General features: G+C 44.8%; 1 protein-coding gene across 4 annotated transcripts in view; it reads right to left on the reverse strand.

Annotated features, from left to right (window-relative positions):
• Positions 1–1,323: 1,323 nt before the first annotated feature.
• LOC140737623 (methyl-CpG-binding domain protein 3-like) overlaps positions 1,324–18,526 on the reverse strand; it is a 131,326-nt gene continuing 114,123 nt past the window's right edge. For 2 of the 4 annotated variants that reach the window (XM_073064092.1, XM_073064091.1), the window contains exon 7: positions 7,320–8,437. Coding sequence is in view for 3 of the 4 variants with exons in the window: in XM_073064091.1 (XP_072920192.1) it covers positions 8,434–8,437 (4 nt within the window). In the remaining variant the exon portion in view is untranslated. The other 2 variants (XM_073064090.1, XM_073064093.1) reach the window with 2 other exon arrangements.

The raw sequence follows: 18,526 nt of genomic DNA on the forward strand, positions 1-18,526 counted from the left end.
CATTAATGGTGAGTCATCATAGAGCTTAGAACAATGCAGCACAGTACAATCTTGTGCAGACCTTTTAAACCATTCTAAGATGAAACTAACCTTCCTTTCTACAGAGCCCACCATTTTTCTTTCATCTAAGAGTCTGTTAAATGCCCCTAATATATCTGCCTCTGCAACCATTCCTGGGAGGGCATTCCATGCACCCACCACCCTCTGTGTAAAAAGCTTACCTCTGCCATTCCCCTATACTTTCCTCCAATCACCTTAATGTTATGTCTCCATGTATTCCCTGGGGAAAAAAGATGCTGGCTGTGAACTCTTGTAAATCTGTTACCTGTAAATCTATTAAGTTACCTCTCATTCTCCTTCTCTCTAAAGAGAAAAGCCCAGGCTCACTCAACCTTTCCTTTAAAGACATGCTCTCTAATCCAGGCAGCATCCAGGTAAATCTCCTCTGTACCCTCTCTAAAGCTTCCACATTCTTCCTACAATGAGGCAACCAGAATTGAACACAATACTCCATGTGGTCTATCCAGGGTTTTGAGATACATTACCTCATGGTTCGTGAACTCACCACTCCCCCCACCTAATAAAGGCCTACACACCATGCACCTTCTTAACCACCTACAGCACCAGTGACAGGAAGATCGGAATTCAATTCCTGTCACTGTCTCCATGGAGCTTGTACATTCTCCCCGTGAATTTCCTCCAGGTGTTCCCGTTTCCTGCCACATTCCAAAGATGTATGGGTTAGGGTTAGTAGGTTGAGGGCATACTACTTTAGTGCTGGGGACGTGGTGATTTTTGCAGACTGATTGCTGTTGACACAATGACACATTTCACTGTATGTGTTGTGAACCCAAGTAAAGCTAATTCTATAATGTTAACCCATATAACTCAGGCAATCTGGAATTTGTGTCATTCAATGCACTTAAAAGTGATTTTTTTTTACATAAAACTGTAAGACATAGGAGCAGAATTAGGATATTCAGTCCATCGAGTTTGCTCTGCTATTCCATCATGGCTGATTTATTACCCCTCTCAACCCCATTTTCCTTCATTCTCCCCATTACCTTTGACACCATGATTAATCAAGAATCTTTCAATCTCTGCTTTAAATATACACAATGACTTGGCCTCCAGAGCCATCTGTGGCAATGAATTACACAGATTCACCACCCTCTGGCTAAAGAAATTCCTCACCTCTGTTCTAATTTGACATCCTTACATTCTGAGGCTGTGTCTTTGTTATGGACGGAAAGTTATCCGACCAAGCAGGACCGTGGTATCAGAGAAAATGTATCCGCAACAAGAATGAGACTGTACACCAGATCACAGGATTACACTTGTTTATTAGTAAGGTAAAATATTAGCATAAATGACACTTCATTGCGGAAAGCGGCTTAGCTTAACTACCCACGGCTGTGCAACTGCCCTTTTCCCGATACAGGCAACACTTATCAACGCGCACGCTGTGCAACTGCCCTTTTCCCGATACAAGCAATACTTATCAACGTGTGGTTAATCCCACTCCCACACGACTTATACGGGGCCAGGAACAGGTGTGATGAAGCACCCACGCCAGCGAACGCGGTCTTCACCTGGGATGTTTCGTCCCCACCTGGGGTTCCTTCTGGTCTTGCTAGTTGTTGTCCTTCTCCACGGACTGCATGTCGTCCTCTCTCTGTCTACCTGCTTGTCTTCTCTCTCTCCTCTGCCTCTCACCTCACAGCCCCTGGCCCCTTTCTATATCCCCTTGGAACAATGAGAGCAATAAATATCTTAACATGATGACGTCCTGTACAGTGCCCCTACATGCCTACACGGTACAGTTACCACAGGACAATTTAGGACGCGTTACGGTTGACGAGCTGGGACCGATTGCATTGTTGCATTTCCTGTCCCGACGCCATCCATCCTGCTACATTAACAACCCACTACCCCACCAAATACCACCTGCTGAGTGGGAACTTATAGCAACCCATTAACCTCTCAAGTCCCACAGTCTTTTCCTACAATACACTCCACCCCTTCGGTACCAACTCGTCAACGGCGGCGAGGGGTTACACAGCGTTGAATAACCTGCTTAATCACAAAAACATATAAAGCCACAAAAATTATTAACAGAATAACAAACACAAACCATTGTACCAATTACAAGTTAACCGGTCAACCCTCCATCCACTCGCATGACACATGCAGCTGTCACCGACGGGTAAGTGTAGCTGGTCGGTGCCATCGTCACAAAACCAGATACGAGAACTGGATCCGAGAGGGAGGAGTGTCAGCAGGCCGTACAAGAGCATCATCAAAGTCCTGAAAACAGACAATCATTCGCGTTTAGTCAGGCGTTCTGTATTTAAACATTCCACCTGATCATGCCCTTCCACAGCCACCCAACGGGTGTTCCCCTGGGCCATAGCAATGATCTCCCCCGGGAGGCGTTCACCTGTAGGATAACGGACCCATACCTGCTGTCCTACAACAGACACCATTTTTTCCTCGTCTTCCTCCATGTCAATGCCGGCCTGGTTACCATCAGGGGGAAACAGGCGCTCCAACGGGGTGCCCCCCTTCCCCACCCGCTGGTTTAACCGGTCCACTGCTTGTTGCAGCATCTGGCATCTTCCTTGACCAAAAGCCCAGAGGAACTCGCCGTCCTGCTTGTTTTTGCCACATGCTCCAGTGCGCCGCATCCACATCGGCGGTCACCTGCAGTTCAAACGGTACACCAGGTACCCTTGGAGACAAAGGTAGCGCTTGTTGTACAGCTAGCTTAGCATCTTCAAACGACTTCTGTTGTTCTTCACCCCACTCAAAGGGGGCCTTTTTTCGGGTGACCACATAGAGAGGGCGCAGGAGGCCGGACAGGTGCGGAATATGCCTCCGCCAGTAACCTAGCAACCCGAGGAATCGTTGCGTGTCCGTCTTGTTAGAGGGGGTGGCAATATTAATTATTTTCTGCCGCACTTTTTCCGGAATGACTTGCTCTCCCGCATGCCACTGAATGCCCAGGAACACTACTGACTGACTTGGTCCCTGGACTTTAGCGGGGTTAACCGCCCAGCCCCGTTGTGTGAGGTATGCGGTTAGGGATTCCAGGGCCTCTTGTACTGTGTCCATATCACAGCCCTGAATCATAATGTCATCAATATAATGGTGAATAATAATACTAGGTATGGTGGTGAATTCTGCCAGGTCTCGGGCTATCAATCCATGGCATACGGTGGGAGAGTGGAGATAACCCTGAGGTAGTCGGGTAAATGTATACTGTCGCCCCTTCCAAGTGAAGGCAAATTGATCCTGCGATTCGGGGCTAATAGGAATACTAAAGAAGGCATTGGCCAGGTCAATCACAGCATACCAACTCCCGTTCTCCTGCGCGGCGATATTTTCAATAATAGTTACTATGTCCGGAACGGCCGCCGCCAATGGGGGAGCCGCTCTATTCAGCCGGCGGTAATCGACCGTCATTCGCCACGAGCCGTCTGGCTTCTGTACTGGCCATATTGGGCTATTAAACGGGGAAGTGGCTGGTCGCACAATGCCTTCCTGGACCAAAGCCTGTACCGTCTCGGTTATGGCATCATGCCCCCCTGGTATGCGGTATTGGGGAACGCTGACCGGAGAAAGAGGAGCGGGAATGTGGACCGGTTCCCACCTCGCCTTTCCCACAATTACTCTAGTAGCCCTTATCCCAAAAGTGAACGCGCCCCTTGTGGTTTGTAACTGTAACCCTCTTAAGATGTTCATACCTAGTATACATTCTTCCGTGGGAGCCACCAGTACCCGCCGCACCACCGGGGTATGATTGCCAATAGTGAGGCGGACCGAAATCTCTCGGGCCCGCGTCAGAGCTCCTCCCATACCCTCAATGTGGTACGGTGGTCCTTTCCACTTGTCTGGATTGCCCGGTATTACCGTATGTTCAGCCCCAGTATCAACCAAGGCTAGATGGCGCTGGTCATTCCCCTTTCCCCAGTGGGCTATTACAGGTATGTAAGGCCTGGAGTCACCCTTTGTCCACTCTGTGGTGATGCGATACACCAGGGCGACCCCGCCAACCTCCTATTCTTTACATGGCACTGGTGCCTTCCATTTAACCGCCTCCTCCTGCAGTGTTTTGCGCACCAGCTGTTGCACATCGTCCAAGCTGGGATAAAGGGAAGGGGACAACTTGCTCACATCATTACTCTTCAGACCCTGTCCTCCCTCCACCTTTCCCTTCACTTTGGTCTTATACAATGCATGCAGGACAGAGGTGGGCTTACCATCTATTTCTTCCTTACGGACACCTGCCTGCAACAGTGAGAGGAACAGTTCTCGCCTACTCGGTCCTGGCGGTCGCTCTTTCTTCTGCCGATCCGTAGACACGGGCCGAGCCCGGCTACGGGGGGTGGCTATTTCAGACAATGTCTGCATGGCCCCTATAACACGGGCGATAGGGCTCCCGATCAAGGGTCCCGTTATTGATAATACAACTCCCCGTAATGCGGGAGCCGCTGAGCGGACCAGGCGGGTCTGCATACCGGCGGTGAAGAGTTCATCCTCTGGCCCTCCCCCATGGGCCCACTGGCCCAGCCGATGGGCATATAGGGCAGCCGCCAGGGCTTGCTGCCGCAGCACCTGTGCTCCTTCCTCCCCCGTCTCCCAATCCGCAACTTTATGGTCCCAATCCACAGCGGAAGGGAAGACTCTATAGGCGGCAGCAGTAACAGTATAGAACAAATAATCAGTGTCGACGCTCCGACCCCGCAACTCTTGATTAAGGCGAGGGTTTGTGGCTAACGTCCCCATACCTACCAACTCCTCCGGGGTTAGATAGATATGCCCCCCTCCTTCTTCCCATATCCGTAATAACCAAGCCGCCAAAGGTTCCGATGGTTTCTGCCGGAACCTCTGGCCCATCCCGGACAATTCCTTCATGGTGTAATCCTTATATTGTACCTGCCTCCGACCCGCGTTTAGGGCCTCTCCCGGTCTTACCCGCGCATCGCCCTCGGCCTGAGCATAGTCAGAATCAAAATCGTTTCCCTCCGCCTCATCCTGGGGGGTAGGATAAGTATACGTGGTGACCATTGCCGGCCGGGCTTGGGCTTGGGCGGTATCCTCTCCCGGGCCAGGGCCCGGGAACGGTGGGTAAGATGGTTGGTCCGGATATCGGTCGTCATCATCATACCAGATATCACCATCCCAGGTATCAATGTCATCCCCTTGTGCTAACATTGCCCTTACTCGGGCGGGATCCGGGGACATAGATCCCTTTTGCTTATACAACTGGTGTTTCAATTGGAGGGCCCTACATGCCAATTTGACCCCCGTTTCCTCCAGCTCAGAAGCCCGATTCTGACTGGTGCGCACTACTTCGCCCATCATAGCACACCTCTGTTGCATGGCTTCAACTTCCTCCCTTAATTCACCCAATTCCTTCTTCTTAGCAGATAATACTCCTGATTGATGCCTCAGGGCTGTGGCCAGCAGCCAAAAAGCATCCGTCAGGGACCCCTCTTGCTTCGGAAAATTCAGCTCTCGCAATAACCGTGCCACTCTTTCCCCGATAGGGGTTTCCCGTGGTAGCAGGCGATCCTCCCAACTGAGAGGAGAGCCCAACTGAGACAATGTATTTGCCAGCATCCCGAACCCGGCCGAATTATCCGTCCAGCCGGGAATAAGGAACTGTTCGGGAGTGGCCTCCTTCTTGCGGCGGAACAAATTCATCCTGATACCCTGCTCGCAGCGCCAATTGTTATGGACGGAAAGTTATCCGACCAAGCAGGACCGTGGTATCAGAGAAAATGTATCCGCAACAAGAATGAGACTGTACACCAGATCACAGGATTACACTTGTTTATTAGTAAGGTAAAATATTAGCATAAATGACACTTCATTGCGGAAAGCGGCTTAGCTTAACTACCCACGGCTGTGCAACTGCCCTTTTCCCGATACAGGCAACACTTATCAACGCGCACGCTGTGCAACTGCCCTTTTCCCGATACAAGCAATACTTATCAACGTGTGGTTAATCCCACTCCCACACGACTCATACGGGGCCAGGAACAGGTGTGATGAAGCACCCACGCCAGCGAACGCGGTCTTCACCTGGGATGTTTCGTCCCCACCTGGGGTTCCTTCTGGTCTTGCTAGTTGTTGTCCTTCTCCACGGACTGCATGTCGTCCTCTCTCTGTCTACCTGCTTGTCTTCTCTCTCTCCTCTGCCTCTCACCTCACAGCCCCTGGCCCCTTTCTATATCCCCTTGGAACAATGAGAGCAATAAATATCTTAACATGATGACGTCCTGTACAGTGCCCCTACATGCCTACACGGTACAGTTACCACAGGACAATTTAGGACGCGTTACGGTTGACGAGCTGGGACCGATTGCATTGTTGCATTTCCTGTCCCGACGCCATCCATCCTGCTACATTAACAACCCACTACCCCACCAAATACCACCTGCTGAGTGGGAACTTATAGCAACCCATTAACCTCTCAAGTCCCACAGTCTTTTCCTACAATACAGTCTTCTGGTCCTAGACTCCCCCACTAGAGAAAATATCCTCTCCACTTCTATTCTCTCTAGGCCAGGGGTTTCCAACCTTTTTTTGTGTCATGGACCCTTACCATTAACCGAGTGGTCCGTGCAGCTCAGGTTAGGAACCCCTGATCGAGGTTTTAATGAGGCTATCTTGTTTATCAAGAGTGCCCAGTTACAGTGCAGGGATCAGCTTCATTTTGTGGTTGGGTGCATTAAGACATTGTTTGCTGTTACCTGAAATTTCAGTGAGATCCAAGAGCCCTGTGTGTGTTTTAAAAGCGTTCTTCCCCCACCTCCAGCCTTTCATCAGACTGTGGGATAATTATTAACATAACATTTCATCCTCTCCTTAATCACAAGGAAATGATTTTTCTGTACACAGACTCATTCCAAAACCACTTTGATGTTGATATTTATAGCATTAACTGAACACAAAGGGAAAACTCTCCAATTGTTGGTGACAAATTATCTCTTTGAAGAAGTAAATGGGAATAGATCAAACGATAAAATGTGTTAACCCTGAGGTAGCTGGTAGGTTCATGGACTCTGTCCGCTTGCATTGGCCACTGCTGTAATATTTCACCTAACATCAAAATCAGCCTGAAGAAATTCAAGATTACATCTAAACACTGGGTAGACATTGCACTCAGTAGATACACCTGGAGGAAATCTGTTCCAAGAGCGAATTATGCTTCATGAGAGCGACCATTCTGTGTAAAAAAAAGAGAATATATGCAAGTTCATCAATCAAGAAATAACAGTGTACAATTAATAACAGACAATGCAAGCCAGTTCCCAAATGTAAACCAAGTCCTTTATTTTGTCATAATAGATTGTACAGGTGCTTTCAGTAAATAATTATATATTTTTTTAAATATATATATAATTTTTTGCTTTACTCAGTAATAAAGCCATAGGTCATCAAATCCTAGGCCACATGATAAATGGACAAATTACTTATATACAGCACAAAAATATTTCTAGTATCTAGAAGAGCATCTTTCATTGCACAGTGTCACAGAATTCAATTGCTTTTACAAAGATATTATTAACCAAAGAAAAGGACCTAATTTTAAAAATATATGTATCACATATTCAATTATTAAATAGAATCTGAAGCCCGAGAAAAGTATCACATTGAATTCAGCCTTATAACACTGCATGTTTTCCACCCTAGTTTTCATGAAATTAACAGTAAGTCCTCACCGAAGGTTTACTGGTCCTAAGTTATGCTGTTAATCAGGTCATCCATGAGTCTCTAATATTAGTTAGCTACCTAATAATGGTAGTGGTTGGAAGTTTTGGGATAGGTACGGGGTTGACGGGTGGGCAAGTTAGTACTGATGTTTGAGGGGTTTAACTTTATGAGGCCAGGGAGGGGATGAAAGAAGAAATGTAATTCAGAAAGTGAATGGTGCAAGTGTATTCAAGCTCCAATGTTTCTTCATTACAAGTGACTCATTCTGCTTACTCTGCTTCAGTTGGCCCACAATTGAAATCAAAGTATCAATTCCTGTATATAAAAATTAGAACCGGATTCTTTAGTCATTCATGGTTTGTAGAAGGCTTCAAAATACTGTAAGAAATTGAGGTCCAGGCATAATCCTTCCCGAATCCAATGTACAAAAACGAGAGGTTTCCTCCCTGTCCAACATGATGGCTGAAGTGAAAGAGGTCGGGGCTGTAATTGTCTGCATAATTCAGTGAAGTCAACGATGAAGTGGTTACATAAACCTTACTCCTCTGTCCATTTCCACCCTTTTAAAAATATAATAAAAAGATCCAAGTAGTACATTGGTGCTTTTAACGTCTGGCCCAAGTTGCACTAATATCTTTCAATCCTATGTGCTTGCACATAGCCTTGAATTAAACAGGCTTGAGGTTTTTGAGTGCGAATGGAATGTTATTACCTGCAAAGATAGAAAAAAAATAGCAATTCAGATTAAAAATATAATTGAGATATTTATTTTTAAGAGGTACAGCACAGTAGCATGCCTTTCTAGTCCAATTACATCCATGTACTCAATTAACTAGTTTCTGTGTAATTTTTCATTTATTCAATTGTACTTCTCTGTTCTTTTTATTATCAAAGTATGGATATGTCACCATATACAACCCCAAGATTCATTTTCTTGTGGGCATTCTCAGTCGATGCAATGAAACACAATAGAATCAATTAAAATCTACACACAATGACTGTACAATTACAAGATAAAAAAACAAATAATAATAAAGAAATAATAACCAATATTGAGAACATGAGTTGTAGAGAAGTGAGTCCATAGGTTATGATTTGCAATGTGCTGCTTGAAGAAGTGTAATGGGAGCCAATTTGTTTTATATTATTTTATTTGGTGTTTCAGCGAGAAGAGGCCCTTCCGGCCCAACGAGTCGCTGTGCCCATTGATCTACTGACTTGTAAACACAAAGTACACTGCAGATGCTGTGTTTGTACGTGTTGATCTACTGACTTAATCCCTAGCCTAATCATGGAACAATTTACAATTGTGAGGTAACCAGCACACCTAAAGGAAACCCACTCGCATGTAGGAAGAACATACAAACTTTCTTTTTTACAGAAGCCAGAATTGAACTCCAAACTCCAATGCCCTGAGCTGTAATTTGATCTATTTGATAAAAACATTGATAAAAACAGAAAATATGTGAACAAAATTGCACACTAACAGGGAAGGAACACACAGTCTATTCAAACGGTTCTTTCAAAAAAAAAGAACAAGGTCAGTTAAATATCTTCCTCCTGCACTTTATGCAACTTACATAATAGATTCAATTACATAAGCAAGAAATGAGAGATTTTCGCAATGTCACTAAGCATCCTGATACACACCATTAACCTCAGTTACACTGAATAGCTGAATAAATACAACTGAACAGAAATAATTTAATCTTTGAAAACAGCATGTTAGTCCTGCCTTATCTGGTATTAATACACCCCCTTCATCTGGTATAACTGGGATCTTCTTGCAGAACCAGTTTACAGAATTACAAATTTATTACATTGAAAGTCTATCTTCAGCAAATGGTTTTTCATTGCTCAACTTTCATTTGGGTTACCAGAGTAGCATAGTAGTTAGCACAATGCTATTACAGTTTGGTGCACTGGATTTCAGAGTTCAGTTCTGGCATCCTCATGTTTGTTTGTTCCTTCCCATGAACATGTGGGTTTCCTCCAAATGTTCCAATTTCCTCCCACAGTCCAATAATGCACTGGTTAGTAGGTTAATTAGTCATTGTAAACTGGTCTGTGATTAGATTAGGGTTAAAATAGGTGGCTACTGTGTCGTGCAGCTCATTGGGTTGGGAGGGCCTGTTCTGTCCTATATCACTCAATAAATAAAGGTGCCACACAGGAGGCTACTTACCAAGTTAAAAGCCCATGGTATTACAGGAAAGTTAGTAACATGGTTAGAGCTTTGGCTGATTGGTAGGAGTCAGTGAGTGGGAATAAAAGGATCCTTTTCTGGTTGGCTGCCAGTGACTAGTTAAAAAGGCACTGCAGCATCTATACTTTCTAAGGAGATTGATGTGTACAAGGTTCTCCACCCCAACTTTCTACAGGAGCACCATCAAGAGTATCCTGTCTGGCTGTATCATTGTGTGATCAGGAAGCTGTAACCAGCAAGACCCCACAAAGGATACTAAACACCCACCAAGATGACCATCGGGGTCTCAGCCCCCCCCCCCCCCCCCCCCACATTTGTGACTTTTAACAGGAGTGTTGTAGATGTAGGACCCAAAGCATTGTTGAGAATCCCTACCACCCATCCCACAATCTCTTTGACCCACTACTGTCAGGAAGGAAGTACAAGAACATCAGGAAAGAAATGCCAGATTGGGTAACAACTTCTTCCCTCAGGCTGTCAAACTAATGAATACTCTACCACCACCAAGGTCTCGTTACTAGAACAGCGAGCTATTTACTGCACTGCTCACCTGTACTGCGCACTACATGCACTTTGAATTATATTTTATTAACTTATTTGTGGTAGTATTTTATGTGCTGTGTGTGATATGTTTTAGACCATAAGACGATATGTTACTGGAACAGAACCAGGCCAATTTTTCTCTCAGCCCCAATATCCCACCTCCCCATATCCCTTCATGCCCTGACTAAAAAGCTACCAACCTCTGCCTTAAATATACATAGACTTGTTTTCCACAGCTGCCTTGGCAAAGAATTCCACAGATTTACTACTCTCTGACTACTCCTCCTCATTTCGATGCTAAAAGAACACCCCTCTATTATGAGGCCATGTCATCTTAGACCTCCCCCCACCATAGGAAACACCCTCTCCAATCCACTCTATCAAGGCCTTTCACCATTTGATAGGTTTCAATTTGGTCACCATCATTCTTCTGGACTCCAGCGAAAACAGACCTAAAGCCATCAAACGCTCTTCAAATGACAAGCCATTCAACCTGGAATCTTTTTCGTGAACCTCCTTTGAACCCTCTCCAGTTTTTGTGGGAGCACCATGGGCTGGAGAAAAATAGTTTCATTTTGTTGTATGTACATACAGTCAGATGATAATGAACATTACCTTGAACATACAGATCAAAACCAGGCCCTTTGGCCCATCAGGAACATTTTGAATTTTTTTGCCTACGAATATTAATTCAATCTGTCCAAATTAGGACCATATTTCAGGACTAAGTCTTCCTTGTTTAATTTTTTTTTTAAATTTAGAGACACAGTCCTTACAGCTCAATCAGCCTGCACTGCCCAATTACACCCATGTCACCAATTAACCTACTAACACATGGAAGGAAACTGGAACACCAGGAAGAATGCTTTCCAGGCTATCAGAGCTTGCAGTGGGATCTGGGCCAGCTGGAAAAATGGGCTGAAGATTGGCAGACGGGATTTAATGCATATAAGTGTGAAGTGCTGCACTTCGAAGGACAAGCCAGAACAGGACTTACACATTGAACACAAGGGCAGTGAGTGAGAAAGGCAGTAGAATAAAGAGATTTGGGTATATAGATCTATAATTCCTTAAAAGTGGTGTCACAGGTAGGTAGTAATAGGTAGACATAAAGCTAAACCCACAAAATGCTGGAGGAACTCAACAGGCCAGACAGCATCAATGGAAACGTTTTGGGCCAAGACCCTTCATCAAGACTAGAGACAAAAAGATGAGAAATCAGAGTAAGACAAGGGGGGAGCGGAGGAAGAAACACAAGGTGACAGATGAAACCAGGAGGGTGAGGAGGGGTGAAGTAAAGAACTGGGAAGTTGATTGGTGAAAGAGATACAGGGCTGGGGAAGAGGGAATCTGACAGGTGAAGACAGGTTCTTGGTTAGTAAGGGTGTCAAAGGTTATGGAGAGAAGGCAGGAGAATAAGGCAGAAAGGGAAAATAAATCCGCCATGATGGAATGGTGGAGCAGACTCAAGGGGCCGAATGGCCTAGTTCTGCTCCTGTGCCTTATGGTCTTATTTAGCATCATCGTCATTATGTGCCATGTTTTATGACATGGGTGATCATGGTCTTCCATCTGTTCATGACCATGAATGTTCTTGGCAAATTTTTCTACAGAATTCTTTTGCCATAGCCTTTTTCTGAGCAGTGCCTTTATAAAATGGTGACCCCAACTACTATCAATATCCTTCAGAGATTATCTGCTTGGTGTCAGTGGTTGCATAACCAGGATGTGATATGCTGCTGCTGAGGCCTCCACTGGTCAGAGATGACCATGGATATTGCATCCTAGCTGTCTAGTTACGCAAGCCAGGGCAATACAATACGGAGAGCAAGCTGTTGCCCATGTAGCAAGCTTCCCCTCTCCACGCATCTGATGAACTCAAAGGAATGGCAGAGACTGATATAATTTAGTAGCAAGAGTTGCCAGTCACCTTCAACTTAACATAAAACTGCCTTAGGGACCCCAGCTCCGGATTTTTCCCCTCAGGGTTTACTCCCGAAGCCTTCCCCATGAGTGGGTGCAGCCACAAGGCAGCAGAGGTTTGAGATCAGAGTTTTCCTTCTCCTGCAGCTGACAAGCCCCATCTATCTGAAGCGACAGGTTTTAAGGGACCAGTAATCTGCATTTGCCCCTTCTCCTGTCGGTAGAAATGTTTCTGTCAGACCTAATAGCTAAGCCACACGTGAAGCTCAGGAGCTGGTATGGACCTGCTGCTATGACTTCATGTGACCCTGATCTGGGGGTGGGTGTGGACTAAGTAGGTGCTACACCTTTCACAAGGATGACCTGCAGGCTGGTGGAAGGCAAGAGTGCCTTCCCCCTCCTTGGGTAGAGACATATCTCCAATCAACCACTTATTTAGCACTGAACCTATGATTAATTGGAGGGTACAGTATGACTTCAGATGAATCTGCTATCATACATTTTCAGACACTCAGCTGACCTCTTTGATCTTCAGTGTAGAGCTGATGTTCTATCAATTTGCACAGAAACTAGATAGAGAATTTAGAGAATGTTCTACATTGGAGGTTGGTCAAGAAGATTCAGATGCTCGGCTTTGAGATGAGGTTGTAAATTGGATTAGATGCTGGCTTTGTGGGAGAAGCCAGAGAGTGGTGGTAGATGGTTGCCTCTCTGACTGGAGGCCTGTGGCTAGTGGAGTACAAGGGTCAGTGATGGGTCCATTGTTGTTTGTCACCCTGTATCAATGATCTGGATTATAATGTGGTTAACTGGATCAGCAAATTTGTGAATGACACCAAGATTGGGGGTGTAGTGGACAGCGAGGAAGGCTATCATGGCTTGTCGAGTGATCTGCATCAGCTGGATAAATAGGCTGATAAAAAGCAGATTGAATTTAATGCAGACAAGCGTGAGGTGTTGATTTAAAACTGAAATTTTTATATTATGCATTCTAACTCTATTCCTTTGTTCAGCTTTGTCCACAGCAAGCAAATTAGTATATTCTGCACAAGGGACCAAAACCTGGTCATATTATAGGAAGGTAAGCACATTGCATGAATACTCATCATTTTTTTTTATATAAAGAAGGTTTCCCTAGGATAAAACGGAAGGACTTTGTTAGCATGAATGCTGTCTGTCCAGTTACAATGTTTACTAAAATTAGCCTTTAAAGCCTCAGCCTTTTCAAATTAAATTAGTCTTTCTTAAAATCATATTGTTTTAGCAAGAATAATGTAAGTTGTACAAAGTGTTGGTGAGGCCTAATATGGAGTATTGTGTGCAGCTCCATTCACCTATGCAATGTCAATAAGACTGAAAGTGTACAGAGAAAATGTATTGTCTGTTTTGTTATAATTTGTTACACCTCCATCAAATCTCCCTTCATGCTCCTACACTCCAGGGGAAAAAAGTCCTAACCTCTTCAACTTTCCCCTATAACTCAGGTCCTCTAGTCCCAACAACATCCTTGCAAAAGTTCTCTGCACTCTTGCAATCTTAGGGATGCCTTTCCTGTAAGTAGGTGACTAGAACTGCACACAGTACTCTAAATCAGGCCTCACCACTGTCTTACACAACTTCAACATAACATCACAACTCCTGGACTCAATACATTGATCTATGGAGGACAGTGTGCCAAAAAGCCCTCTCTATGACTGTTTTGTCAAGTACCTCTGCACTATCCACCACAATCAAGACTTCTCAGCGGCCAAGCATTTTAATTCTGATTCCCATTCTTGTTCTGACATGTCAGTCCACGGCCTCTTGTGCTAAGAGCAGAGCACCCTTGGGATGGAAGATCAACACCTGGTATCCTCCAAAGTGATGAGATGAATATCGATTTCTCATTCCAGTAACAATTTCCCCCCTCCCCTCTATTCCCTTCTTTGAGCTTTTACTTCTCCCCACTGGCCTATTACTTCCCCCGGGTCCTCTCTCCTCCCTATCAGATTCCTTTAGCTCCAGTCCTTGACCTTCCTCATCCACCTGGCTTCCCCTCCAGCTACCCTCCTTCCCCACCCGGGCCACCTTTTCATTCTGGCACCTTTCACCTTCCTTTGCAGTCCTGAAGGAGGGCTGAAATGTCCAATAATAAACAAGAGAAAATCTGCAGATGCTGGAAATCTAAGCAATACATACAAAATGCTGGAGGCACTCAGCAGGCCTGGCAGCATCAATGAAAGAGTACACAAACAGTACTCCACTTTAAATATACGCAATGACTTGTCCTCCACAGCCGTCTGTGGCAATGAATTCCACAGATTCGCCACCCGCTGGTTAATGAAATTCTCCTTATAAATGAGAAGAAAGTAATGAGATATCAAAATTACAAAAAGATGTAACATTTTCAATTTTAAGTATTGCTAATCTATGCTCATGAAAGGCTTCAAATATATATTATAAACTGCTGCACCTCTAAGGTTATAGAACACAATGCAATCAAGGTAAAAACATGACATATTAAACTCCACTTTTGAATCAACTATTAATTTTACTATTAGAGACACATAATAGAGAAAAAAAACTTCCTCTAACTTACTTAAAACACTGGTTAGACCATACTTTAAACATCGTGTTCATTTCTGGTCATCTAATTATAGGAAGGACATGGAAGCTTTAGAGTGCAGGAGATTTACCAGGATATCTTAAACATGAGGAAGTCTGCTGATGCTGAAAATCCAAATCAACACACACAAAATGCTGGAGGAATTCAGCAGGACAGGCAGCATCTACGGAAATGAATAAACAATCAACATTTTGGGCCGAGACCTTTCCGCGGGACTGAAAATGAAGACTTAGCTGGATGCTGCCTGGATTAGAGGGATGCCCTATGAGGATAGATTGAGCAAGCTAGGGCTTTTCTCTTTAGAGCAGAGGAGGAAGAGAGGTGACTCGATAGAGGTGTACATCATGAGAAGAGCCACAGATTGGGTGCATAACCTGAGATATTTTTCCTAGCAAGGAAATAGCTAATACCAGAGGGTATAATTTTAAGGTAACCAGAGGAAAGTATTGGGGGGGGGGGGGGGGGTTGTCAGTGGTAGTTTTTTAAAATTATATACACAGAGAGTGTTGGGTACATGGGATACACTGCCAGGGGTGGTGGTACTGGCAGATACATTGGGGGCTTTAAGAAACTCTTGGACAGGCACATGGATGGTAGAAAAGTAGACAGCGAGCTGTGATCAGATTAATTGGTCACACAACATTGTGGGCCAAAGGGCCTGTACTGCACTGTCATGTTCTAAGTTATACATTACAAAACCAGGCCTTTTAGCCCACAATTACATTGATCTTTTTGCCTATCCTTCATTAGCACTATAGCTTTCTATGTCTTGTCTATTTAACTTTTATTTTTTATTTTCAGATACAACATGATTACAGGTGCCTCTGGTTCAGCAAGTGTCATGTTTTCAACAGCTCTTTTCATGGACACTTTAACATCTGCTGGTCAGTAATGCCAACAGATTATAGATCAGCTTTCCATTTTCAGCAAGACTCTGGCAACTACAGTGAATTTGGTAAAGAGATTCAAATTAATTGATTTTTTTTTAGATGTCCAGAAATAAGACCATTTACACTTGGTATCTGGACACATACAAGTAAAACTGATCTCAGTGTTGGAATATATGAGTAATGATGAGAATGAGTAGTCACTATGCTGTTGACTGTAATAAAAGCATCATACTGATACCTCATATGTAAGTTATTACCCCTCAACCATCAGGCTCTTGAGCCATAGAATCATAGAAAAGTACAGCACAGAAACAGGCCCTTTAGTCCATCTAGTCCAAGCAAAACCATTTAAACTGCCTACTACCATCACCCTGCACTGGAACCATAGCCGCCCTTACACCTACCAACCAATAATAATTAAATTAATATTTTTATTATTTATTATTATTAGTTTTTTCCCTTGTATTTGTACAGTTTGTCATCTTTTACACATTGATGTCTGTCTTTGCTTTGTGCAGTTTTTCACTGACTTTATTATATTTCTTTTTATTTACTGTGAATGCCTGCAAGAATTATAGACCAGTGAGCCTTACGTCTGTGGTGGGAAAGCTGTTGGAAAAGATTCTTAGAGACAGGATCTATGGGCATTTAGAGAATCATGGTCTGATCAGGGATAGTCAGCATGGCTTTGTGAAGGGCAGATCGTGTCTAACAGGCCTGATAGAGTTCTTTGAGGAGGTGACCAGGCACATAGATGAGGGTAGTGCAGTGGATGTGATCTACATGGATTTTAGTAAGGCATTTGACAAAGTTCCACACAGTAGGCTTATTCAGAAAGTCAGAAGGCATGGGATCCAGGGAAGTTTGGCCAGGTAGATTCAGAATTGACTTGCCTGCAGAAGGCAGAGGGTCGTGGTGGAGGGAGTACATTCAGATTGGAGGGTTGTGACTAGTGGTGTCCACACAAGGATCTGTTCTGGGATCTCTACTTTTTGTGATTTTTATTAACAACCTGGATGTGGGGGTAGAAGTGTGGGCGTTGGCAAGTTTGCAGACGACACAAAGGTTGGTGGTGTTGTAGATAGTGTAGAGGATTGTCGAAGATTGCAGAGAGACATTGATAGGATGCAGAAGTGGGCTGAGAAGTGGCAGATGGAGTTCAACAGTGGCGAAGTGTGAGGTGGTACACTTTGGAAGGACAAACTCCAAGGCAGAGTACAAAGTAAATGGCAGGATACTTGGTAGTGTGGAGGAGCAGAGGGATCTGGGGATACATGTCCACAGATCCCTGAAAGTTGCCTCACAGGTAGATAGGGTAGTTAAGAAAGCTTATGGGGTGTTAGCTTTCATAAGTCGAGGGACAGAGTTTAAGAGTCGCGATGTAATGATGCAGCTCTATAAAACTCTGGTTAGGCCACACTTGGAGTGCTGTGTCCAGTTCTGGTCGCCTTACTATAGGAAGGATATGGAAGCATTGGAAAGGGTACAGAGGAGATTTACCAGGATGCTGCCTGGTTTAGAGAGTATGGATTATGATCAGAGATTAAGGGAGCTAGGTCTTTACTCTTTGGAGAGGAGGATAAGAGGAGACATGATAGAGGTGTACAAGATATTAAGAGGAATAGATAGAGTGGACAGCCAGTGCCACTTTCCAAGGGCACCACTGCTCAGCACAAGAGGACATGGCTTTAAGGTAAGGGGAGGGAAGTTCAAGGGGGATATTAGAGGAAGGTTTTTCACTCAGAGAGTGGTTGGTGCATGGAATGCACTGCCTGAGTCAGTGGTGGAGGCAGATATACTAGTGAAGTTTAAGAGACTACTAGACAGGTATATGGAGGAATTATATGGGAGGCAGAGTTTGAGGGTTGGCACAACATTGTGGGCCAAAGGGCCTGTAATGTGCTGTACTATTCTATGCTCTAAGAAAACAAATCTCAGTGTTGTACTTTGATAATAAATTTACTTTGCACTTTGCAAGTAGATAATAAATCACTATTCATACTTTTGATTTATATTGTTCCCAAAAAATAGGAACATTACTTTTTAAATGAGCAACACTCAAAACGCTGGAAGAGCTCAGTGCGTCAGGCAGGATCCGTGGAGAGGAACGAACAATCGATGTTTTGGGCCGAGGCCCTGGAAAGGAAGGGGGAAGAAGCCAAAAAGGTGTGAGGGAGGGAAAGAGTACAAGCTGGAGGGTGACAAGTGAATCCAGGTGAGGGCAAATGTAGGTGGGTGGGTGGGGGAGGGAGATGAAGGAAGTAACTGTGAGGTGAGAGGTGAAACCAGGTATCGGGGAAGGTAGGTGGGTGGGAGAGGGGAGGATTAAGGAAGAGCTGGAAGGTGACAGGGAAGGTAGGTGGGTGGGGGGGGGAGGGAGATGAAGGAAGTAGCTGTGAGGTGAGAGGTGAAACCAGGTATCGGGGAAGGTAGGTGGGTGGGAGAGGGGAGGATTAAGGAAGAGCTGGAAGGTGACAGGGAAGGTAGGTGGGTGGGGGGGGGGGAGGGAGATGAAGGAAGTAGCTGTGAGGTGAGAGGTGAAACCAGGTATCGGGGAAGGTAGGTGGGTGGGAGAGGGGAGGATTAAGGAAGAGCTGGAAGGTGACAGGTAAAACCAGGTGACGGGGAAGGTAG

Source organism: Hemitrygon akajei, chromosome 13 (genome assembly GCF_048418815.1).
Source record: "Hemitrygon akajei chromosome 13, sHemAka1.3, whole genome shotgun sequence".
In the NCBI taxonomy this organism is placed as follows: domain Eukaryota; kingdom Metazoa; phylum Chordata; class Chondrichthyes; order Myliobatiformes; family Dasyatidae; genus Hemitrygon; species Hemitrygon akajei.